The sequence below is a fragment of the Podarcis liolepis genome, assembly GCF_965112155.1.
Source record: "Podarcis liolepis genome assembly, chromosome: 6".
NCBI classification, from domain to species: domain Eukaryota; kingdom Metazoa; phylum Chordata; class Lepidosauria; order Squamata; family Lacertidae; genus Podarcis; species Podarcis liolepis.
The window spans coordinates 55,948,895-55,959,842 of NC_139559.1; the positions used below are offsets into that span (position 1 = coordinate 55,948,895).

At 40.0% G+C, this 10,948-nt stretch overlaps 1 protein-coding gene across 1 annotated transcript in view; it reads right to left on the reverse strand.

The window, feature by feature from the left end:
- The window catches only part of FAF1 (Fas associated factor 1), a 164,987-nt gene extending 154,067 nt beyond the window's left edge, over positions 1 to 10,920 (reverse strand). The window contains exon 1 of the mRNA XM_083509595.1: positions 10,476 to 10,920. Coding sequence (XP_083365721.1) covers positions 10,476 to 10,520 — 45 coding nt within the window. The 5' untranslated portion in view covers positions 10,521 to 10,920. The remainder of the gene's footprint in view (positions 1 to 10,475) is intronic.
- Positions 10,921 to 10,948: the final 28 nt, after the last annotated feature.

Here is a 10,948-nt window from a genome sequence, read left to right on the forward strand (position 1 = left end):
TCTTAGGAGAACTATACTGAAAGAACCGGGCCTCCTGGATGGGAGAAGAGAAGAAGAAGAGAAGAAGAGTTTGGATTTGATATCCCGCTTTATCCACTACCCGAAGGAGTCTCAAAGCGGCTAACATTCTCCTTTCCCTTCCTCCCCCCCACAACAAACACCTGTGAGGTGAGTGGGGCTGAGAGACTTCAAAGAAGTGTGACTGGCCCAAGGTCACCCAGTAGCTGCATGTGGAGGAGCGGGGAAGCGAACCCAGTTCACCAGATTACGAGTCCACCGCTCTTAACCACTACACCACACCACACCACACCACACCACACCACACACAGAGGACATAGGATTAAGTTTTCTTCAACATTTTCCCATGTTTCCTCTGACTTGTTATGTGCCTTTATGAAGCCCATAAAGCATAATTAACTGGGTCACTCTCCTTATTTGAAAGAAAAACATGGGAAGAAAATTTCAAATTACACTGACAGAGCAATTATATCAGGCTTCCTCAACCTCGGCCCTCCAGATGTTTTGAGACTAACAATTCCCAGCATCCTAACCACTGGTCCTGCTAGCTAGGGATCATGGGAGTTGTAGGCCAAAAACCTCTGGAGGGCCAAGGTTGAGAAAACCTGAATTATATGAGTGCTTACTAAGAAGTTAAGTTCCACTGCATTCAGTGGGACTTTCTCTCATGTATGTGTGCACAGGATTAAAGCCTGAATATAGTTAGAAGCAAAAGGCGATCATTGCACTTCCCAACCACCTGCTCCTGTAGTATTTGAAAATGCATTATATTTTTTAAAAAAGCTCTTTCCAGCAACAACTTGCATTTCTTCTACTGAATAGCATTCAGAAGTGTGTTGGCAAAGAAACAGATGTTCATTACCCTTCAGTCGCTCTTCATTAACAACGAATCTTCATAAAACCGTATTTAAGAGTGCCGCTTATACTTGGTATTTATATTGCCGTTTGCAATGGAATTCTCATAACTCCCAACTGCAACTTTTCCATTAGAAAATAAGAAGCAGAAGCTGATTAAATAAAAACCAAGCACCATGCTGAACTGATGCTCTCCATATGCACATCCTCTTTGTAAGAGCAAGGGAAAATATTTTATAAAGAAGCAGAATTGCTTTGAATTAGTGTCTGTTATTCAGGGGGCACTCTTAAATGTGTTCAAACCAGTTGCTTCATTACAAAGAATCCTACAGCTATACCTCTGAAAGCTTCTATTTGAGGCTGTGTTCGCACTACTATTTCATCACAAATTTGCTCTTTGAGATGCTGCTACAATCATAACAGGTCTTTACCAGTGCAAAATTCAATAGGAAAGTTCAAGCATCAGCTCTAGATGTCAAAAAAAGGAACACATCGAGACAGTGTAGAGCAGCCCTTCAGAGTGTCAGGAGCAAGAGCAGAGCAACCTACCTGTGGTATTTGGGGACTGAGGGCAGTAGCTGAAGTTTCCATGCCATTAAACCTTCTCAGTGGACAATAAATACATCTCTGTGATGGAGTGAGGCTAACAGAACAATCCTAAGTGCAGGAAGCTATTGGAATGAACACCAATTTAAATTAAGCGGGCATAAAATACCCCTATTTCAAAGTGGGTTCAGCAGCAGCGCTGCTACCTCCATCTGAGCTAACCCAAGTCTAACAGAGGGGAAACAAGCCTTTAAAATAGAGTTTGACTTATACCACCCTGAGTTCCAATAGGTTGCCAGGCATAGCTGTCAACTTTCTCCTTTTCTTGCGAGGAATCCTATTCGGAATAAGGGAATTTCCCTTTTGAAAAGGGAAACATTAACAGCTATGTTGCCAGGTCACAAGACTGAGCTAAAAGATGTCTCCCCTTACTCTGTCCTGCCACGCCACATCCCTTTTTGAGGAGTTCCACCAGTTTAAGACCCCCTGGCTGAGCCAGTATAACCCAGCTCAAACACACTGAGTGACTTAACATTGGCATATCCCTGGCTGAGCTGGGATGAGGCAGTCACTCCAGCTCAGCCCAAACTCACTCCTTTGTGCATATCTGGGGTCTGGACTGCACTATAATATTACTCTTCCTCCAATATGCAGGGGACCTAAGCACCTTAGGTGAGATAATCAAATCTTGCCCTTCCCGTTTTAGACTGAAAGCACTTTTCTTTATAACACTGTATTCCTAATGTGTTGTGTTGTTTCTGTTGAAAGCATGGAAGAGGGTACAGCTACCAGAGTACAGTAGTAAGGAATTAATAAGGAATATTATTTAGGTAAATATATGAAACAAATGCTGATTTTGTATGTAATGGATCAATGCAAAATTTATTTTTCTTTTAAAATAAAAATGAATAAAAAGAACATTTTTTAAGAAATGTTTGAAATACTGCATTAAGTGATTTTTGGTGTTCTGACATCCCACTTAACCTGGGCAATGTAGAGAAAGAGGACTGGAGTCAGCTTTTCATTCAACCTGGTCTTCCTATAGCATATAGTGTCTGATTAGTGATTAATTCTTAATGAATGATTCAAGGGAGCAATACTCCCCATAAATGGAAGGGGCTGGAGAAATGGGTTCTTTTCAAGCACAGTGCCCTTACTTAACATATTAATATTTTTTAAACTAGATTCGGCCACTTTCTCAGCAACCTATACTCATGCCGTGTAGCACAATAACGTCGCCTAAAATTTGTCACATGAAATATAGGCAGAACTGAAGCAAGCATAATCTGGTTTACAGGAATACTCTCCAGTCCTATTTGGGTGACAGAAATGCCACCAAGTTAGCACTGTCATTCGGCTATCGGTTTGGAAGGAAAATTTCAAAGGTTGTGATGTATCATGAGAAGACAACCAAAGTGCCTCTTACTAGATGTGAAGATATGACACATAATACAAGTTGCTGTTGCAGCGGGCAGCATTTTTTTCACAACAATAACAATTCATCAACTGCTCCTGCAGAGTCATTAAATCCCATACAAAGGAAAGGGAACCCCTACATTCCTAAAGTCACAGCTAATTGTGTCAACACAGTCAAGAAATAATGATAATAAAAGGGGAGAAGGAAGCTTCCAGCTAAACTTCTGCTTTGGTGAACTATTTGCCCTAAATACCTATCTCTGCACTGGTTTTAGGAGAGTAGCTGTGGTAATCTGTTGCCAGAAACAAACAATTCTTTTCTCCTTAACAACACTGATTGTGACATGAACCTCTGTAGACAAGCATCTACTACCATCACATGTGGTATGGGAACAGGCATACCATCACATTTGCTGTAATTTAGCAAGGAAGCTTTAGGGCTCAGCCAGAAACAAAAAGCTTTGTTCTCTCCCTGATTTTTGAGTTTACTGTATTCATACATGCATATAATATTGTTGGCTCTATGGCAGCCATGTGTCTTATTTTACAGAGAACTGTCCTCTATTTGAAGGTGTCCTCTATTCAAAGGGCTGACTGGTCCTAATCTGGTTTAAAGATAAAGAACCATCAGGAAGCAGAGCAGGAGCCTTAAAGCTGCTCATCAAGAGTTAATAGACACCTAGAAAGCAGAAGAAACAGAGGCCATCTGATTGCAGTCTTCTGCACCATGATAAAATGTACTTCTGTGCAGGTATGCATTTCATGCTAATCCATGTCCTCTTTGAGGGGGCAATACATTTATTGCTTATTATTTTTATTTTGGGGGCGACGTGCAAATAGCCATCCTAGTTGGAGCTGTGCATGAAACATACACAACACACCATTGCCACCATTTTTAATGTGGTGGTAGTGGCCTCTGAAACCCTGAAGAGCCTGAAACAAACAAATTTAAAGAACAGCCTTTGCCTCTAACTGCAACGAATGGGGACAAGAAAGAGGCCCTTTTCAGCAGGTGTGCCAAAGCTACAGAATTAATTCCCAACATGACATCTTCTAACTCCTTCCTTGGTGCACATGCATTGGCCATGCCCCATATGACATGTGACTGGGATCAATGTGAAGCTGGTTCTACACACAGGAATGCAAGCATGTAACCCCCTGCTCTCAGACTAATGGTGATCGTGTGTTGCCCAGAGAGCAGAGCTAATGCACACATCAGCATCTAAGTGGAGCTAGCCTATTCCTGCATAAGAGCCCCATCACATGTTCATTCTGACCATCTAAAGAAGAGAGCTAAAGTTGGGGAAGGAGGCAATGCATAGTCAATTGATCTAAGGGGCCACTAGCCTTTGGGGGCCTGTGAGCACATTTCAGATTTTAGGGAAGTGGCCCATCCCCTCCACTGTGCCACTCCACTCCCAGGTAGACAGGAAATATGTACACATCTTTGGGTAAACAGTCAGATCCAGCAGAATGAAAATGGATCCTGTTCAAGGGGGGGACCCCTCCCCCCCAAAATAATTTCAACTTAAAGCTTATAGTGGTACATATAACACAATTTTTAAAAAGCAAAAACAGATCTGGTGCTTACCAACACCACAGAAAACAATGATCTAAGACAAGAATCATCAAATGGTTTTTACATAGGATGACAACAAAGCCACCAACATATCACAGAACACACTTGTGGACATAGGGCAGACATTCATGTACCTGCTTTACTTCTTAAAGCAGCACACAGTTAAGCTATGGAACTCTGTACCACAGGAGGCAACGAAGGCCACCAACTTAGATGGCTTTAAAAGACAACTGGACATATTTAAGGAGGAGAAAGCTATTGATGACTACTAGCCATGGGGGTTATGCTCTGCCTCCACACCTGGAGGTAGTAATGCTTCTGAATACCAATTGATGGAGACAAAAGGAGTGGAGACTGCTCTTGTGCTCAGATCCTGCTTGAAGAGTTCCGGTTGGCCGCTATGGTTGGCCACTATGAGAACAGCAAGGGCTACTGGGATGATCCAGCAGGCTTTACTTATGTCTGAAGTAGACCAATGTTCCTTTACATCAAGGGTGGGAAACCTCTGGGCCTATATATCCTGTCCTGCTCTTGAGAATCTCCATTGAACACGTGCCTCTCCCCAAGCGATAGCCCCTCTCTCCAAGGCAAGTTACAGCTGTCTCTGGGCCCTTCTCCACACACATCTTTGAATGCTTTTACAAGGCCAGAATGCGACCTTGAACTATAATGCCTCTTTCTTGCCTGGATGGTGTGTACAGAAGCCTCTGACTTTTGCATGGCTGGAATATAGCTTACCATACAAAGGTAAAAGTCACATCTCCTGTGTTGCCCACTTTTGCCTCTGGCCCCAAACACCACTTGCACAGAGCCCTTCAGAGGTAGCCCATAAGAGAACACAACATTAGGGCAGGCTAACTTCTGTTTTACAGTAACAATATTTTGGCAAGATTAAGTATTAGAGAAATTTTATTAGAGAAATACTAGAGAATTTAGTTCACACAGAAAATAAGCTGCTGAGAGTTAGTGTTGTACTGTGACTGATAAAAATGCCTTTTTTAAAATTAAAAAAGTGCGGTTATTGGTTTTTTTTAATGTGAGGTTCCACACAGCTGCAGTTCATCTAAGTTTACCCCAAGAGCTCCCCTACAAAAACTGGGACAAATAGTGAACCAGAAAAGCACTTGCAGTAACCAGGGAGAAGCAGAACCAGCCATTTGTTTAATCTCAGTTGAACCTCCTGACTTCCTACACCAAACTGCTAAATAGGAGTTTCTCAGCCTCTTACCATAATGCCATCCATCCTTGCTCCAGTTTAGTGTCAGAAACCATATATTCAGACTGCCATTGCCATGCCAAGGATGGTGACAATGTTGGCTTTCCTAGCATGCATCTCTTAGACCAAGCCAGACCTGTTCCCTCCAAATACACAAAGCTATAGGTGCAGCACATACTCAGAAAATGCCAGAAAAAGAGATTATAATGAAATACACCATTTACAAAGCTATGCTAAATAAAACAATACTGGATTATTAATCTACCTTAATTTTATCCAAGTCTTTGTTTTGCTATTCCCTATATAAAGCAGACACCCATGTCAAAGTGTCATTGAATTACAAATAATGTTTGGCACTCACTGTGAAAATGACTTGTTACTGATTTACTGTACCCTTTTGCAGGACTATTTCTTAATGGATCATTCCCCCACATCAAGAAAAGCAATGAAATTGAAAGAACATGGCAGTAAGTGGGAGGAAATCCACCTGTGTGTTTCATTTCCAACATGGCAGGTAGCTGAAAGGGGAATTACAAAGTACAGTATCTTGTACAGTTTAAGCAGAAACACGGGGCACAGGATGATCTTGCACTAACACATCTCCCAACTGGATAGCAACTGCAGCGAAGCTATTACATTGGTGGTCATTCCAACCTGCTGTTTAGATTAAATGGGTCATGTGCTTAGGGACATGACTTGGGTGGCCAGCCCAATGCAAACCACACAATTGGGCAGAACCAGTGCTTTTTTTCTGGGGGGACGGAGGGGGACACATACCCCTAAACATTTTGTGAATCTTTGTACTTTTGTCCATTTACTGTATTTTTCCCGATTTGACCTATAACAATGTGATTTCCTTGAGTCAAAATGAGAGTACCCCTAACATGTTTTTGGGGGGGGGGGAGCACTGGAACAGAACCAAAACACGAGCAAACTAGGAATCTATGCCTGCTAGCCATAAGAAAGCTGGCCAAGATCCTACTTTTTCCAAGCTCCCTGATCTGCCAGTTACGGAGGTGAATTATTAAGTAGAAACCCTTTGGGAATCACATCTCTGACAAAAGCTAAATCCCATAGCAATCTTTAAAGATAAAGAACGTGAACCAACCAAAGTAAACCACTTTTACATCCAACTGATGTCAGTGGAAGAGTTAAATATGTGTGTAAATCTCATTCATTAAAGTCAATGCAACAGAATTGGGTGGGGGAATGAAGTAGTATATTCAGAAATGTCTTATCAGATTTAGAATCTTGACAGTGAAATCCTAGGCATGCCTACTCAGCAGTAAGTCCCAATGAGTTCAATGTGACTTAGTCCCAAGTAGGTGAAAATAAAGTGCATGTAATCATATGGTAAAATTGTGATGTGTGCTGGACATTTATGAACAAATTGTTTAAGTTTTATTCAAAGTACAACTTTAAGTACTAGAGTCAGAGATGTAAGTTTCTGCACCCTAAAGTAACATTTGTCATGTTGCAAATAGGCAAAAAGAAAATGTTGAAAGTACAAACCATTAGTATTATAGCAACGTTCTATTATTTGAGCTTAGAAATAGTTCATAGACAGTTGTTATCCAGAAACAGAAGAAAATCATGTTTTAGAGGACAAGTGTAGAATTCATGTCTGTATACTGCAATTAGAATAATTTCACTGATAATTCAGAAAAAGCAAATATTTGGCAATTTAAAAAAATCGTATTAGCTGTACACTGGTGGGGAAAGACACTTCCACACTTGAACTATTAGAGGTCTATGCATAGCTGAGATAGTATAGTATATATATTTAAAGAATTATCCTACACATAAGACCTATTGTAGTACAATAAATACTAACAAGACAATCTGCTATTATCAGGCAGAGCCTATTACACACTTACCTTGGAGTAACTCCCATTGAACTCAATGGGGGTTACTTATGAGTAGACATGTATAGGTTTGCACTGTGAAAATAGCTGTTTAAACAAAGGACATGAAACAGAAACAGCAAGAAAGCATTTTGATTGTCCCCCTATTTACAAATGAGTGCTGTAGAAGCCACATCATTAACTCAGCACATTCTTTGTTCAGTCAACGAGAGATATGGGAATCCTGAGGGGTTTTTTTTAATAATGCGTGACAAAAAAGTCATGTGTTAATCCTAGAAGCTGTAGAACCAAAACACTCAAATCCAAATTTAAATATGTGCAAACATAGTAATCTATCTAAAAACACATATTAAAATAATACCAAAAGAATAAGATCAAACCCTGATGTGGTCAACTTGCAAAGTAGTGTACCAGCACCTGAAAGACCTAGATTCACATCCCACTTTAGGTCACTTACAGAACTCATATACAAATCCTACTGAATTAAATGGGAATTATTCCTAGGTACTTATGCATAGGGTGATTGAAGAAGGCTTCAGTCCTAGTTACACATACTTGGAAGTCAATGGAGTTTACACCTATGTCAGGGTTATTATGAGTAAAGTGCAGGGGACCTTGGAGAAGTCATTAATCCTTACCTTTGCAATCGGTAAAAATGAGAATGATTACCAAATAAGTCCTGAGAACTAGTAAACTATATCTGCAACAATATTACACAAAACAGTGATTTAAAGGATTAATAAAGCCTAAAATGACTAAATCATTATGAAACAGCCCTATATGATAAATTGTTATTAAATTATGGACCTCAGAAAGTTATAAACCTACAGAACTATAATTAAGGCAATTCTGAGTTCATCATTGTTGTTCTTAAATCACATTTAAATACCTGACAAAATTAGAGCTGCAGCAGGGGAAAGAAGCTTTAAACTTCCTACACTAGCTTGGGATACATTAGTTAAACCCTGATCCAAAAATACAATGTACTGTATATGTGGAGGAGGATTGCAGCTTGCCAAACAATGCCACATTTTTGCCAGCTCAAAGACTAAGATTAAATATAGGTAGATTTTACTGTCTATTTATAAGGTGTCTGTCTTTACAGCTGTCAACACATTTATTCAGAGTATTTAATTCCTTGCAGACATTCTCTGCAATTGTAGAACATCTCTACAAGCAGAAATGAAAATGCATGTTTAATAAAATATAATAAAAGTTTAAAATACAGTAAATGTGGACTTCAATCAAAAGCTCAGAACCAAGTTGGTACAACAAGATCAGAACTTCCCTGCTCAGGTAGAACAGGCAATAATATCAACAAGCCCAGCGAATTTCTGAAAATTTCCAAACACAATTAACAACTTTCTGATCCTTTAGAATGAGATCTTAACAGTACATTTTAATGTGTTGTAAATATTAAAACTGACCTCAAATATTATTAGTGCTATAAACAAGTAAGTTTTCTATTAATGTAATAATGGTTTCTTAAGATCCAACAAAAAAAGCAATTTCCATTGAGTTTTCATTAAAATGTTGAAGTATACATATGTGTCTAGCCATCGTAAGTTGACTTCTGTTCCTAATTAGCCGAATTCACTGCAGGTTCACTTTGAAGTGAGTTCCATGGGACTTATGTACAAAAAGTAAGGGTGCCCAGAGCAGCAGCCTTGCATACATATGTGTAACTTATTTCACTCATGTTCTTTAAAAGTCTCACTGATGATAATCATGCTAATGAGTTTGTTTAGAACTAGGATGTCAATCATAAAATTCTACGTTCATTTTACAGTTTATATTTTTGACATTGTTAAGTGATATGTAGTATTAATACTAAACATGTACCCATTCCCACTTTCTATGAAAAAAGAAAATTAAATATACCTTGATTATTGTTTTTAAAAGCATGCATTCATATGCAGAAAGGCAGAAGTGAACATATTTTTTAGAAAATTATTAAAGGTACACTTTTAGTAAGATACTGGGTTTTAGCCTTAACCTAGAAATAAAGATAAGTCCCTAGAACTATGAGTACTATGTATATCTTTAAATGTTATGCAGATACATACACACTATACATACATAAGATCCCAGTACCTATGAACAAGCATGGTACAAGAGAGCACTGCTTTTTCCTAATTATACTTTTGAAATATGTACAACAAAGTACATATTTCAGATTTGGACTGTATCCTATTTGGACTCAGAACAAGTTCATGTTAGGAAATTTCCTCAGACAGGAAGTTGGTAAGGAAACTGCCTTATTAACTTAAATTATAATGGAAGATTATCAAAAAAATCACAAAAAATACACACCATGGATGAAGTGAAGCTCTTACAGAAGTACTACGTATCTCTTTGAAACTGGATGTTTTGAAAATCAATTTTAGTGGAAAGGGAATCAGTGGATTTTCTCATTCCAGATGTCTTTTCCACCCCTACTCCCTTCTTTAACATCTTTCTCTCATATCCATGAGTGAAACAGGTATGGGCCCCTGGAATGTTGGCAAGCCCCTTTTAATGAAAGCATCTTAGTCCCTGCCCCCTTGCAATTTATTATTAAAAGCTCACAGGGATGGTCAGAATGAATCGGTGAGATCAGGATACAAACCTAAAAAAAAGACCAAAGACAAAACAAAGACATATGCATATTATCTGAGGTGGTTTTTTCTTTGTGAAGCACAGAGATAAATGCCTTGTTTATAAGTGGAGGAGCTTTTTTCGTCTTATTTATTCCCCTTGAATACCGAAAACTGGATACAATGGACAAACAGCCTCCAGAGTGTTGTTGTTGTTCCTTGTTATCCCACTGCTGTTTGAGAGCAGGACTCACGTTTCCAGAGCGAAAATCTCCCCACAAAAGCACGGAAAGCAGAGAAACGGGGAGAAAAGGAACCATTTTTAAAATAATAATAATAAAAAGAGCGAGAAAGATTATGATCAGAATATGGCAGTGGTGGATGTGGTGGAATTTGAAATTTACCTGAAAATCAGCCAGTATCATTTCTCTATCCATGTTGGACGCCATTGCAGCCGGTAGTGTCCCCTCCTCCTATCTGAACTGTGCACCTGCAGGTTGCTGCTGGCGAGAACCGGGCTCCAGGGAGTTGGGGCTGGGGCGGGGGGTGGGGGGACGAGAGAGAAAGGGAGGCTAAGAGCTCATCTAAAACTCCAAACTCAGCCAAACCCCTCGGAGCCTCTCCCCAAATATCTCCCCTCTCCCAAAATCCACTGTCCCGGCTACTGGGGAGCTCGGGGAAGAAGGACTCCGGACCTGAAGGGTGCAAGGCAGCAGTCAGCCCTGCCTTCAAAGAAGGAGAGGAGACTCCGGAGCAGCTTCCTCCCTGCCTTGCAAGCGGCTGTCGCACATTTTGCCTGTCATTGAGGTCGCAAAGAGACGCTTTCCGGCCGCCACGTGACTCGTCCTTCTGTCAAATGCTCGCAAGTGGCCGGGCC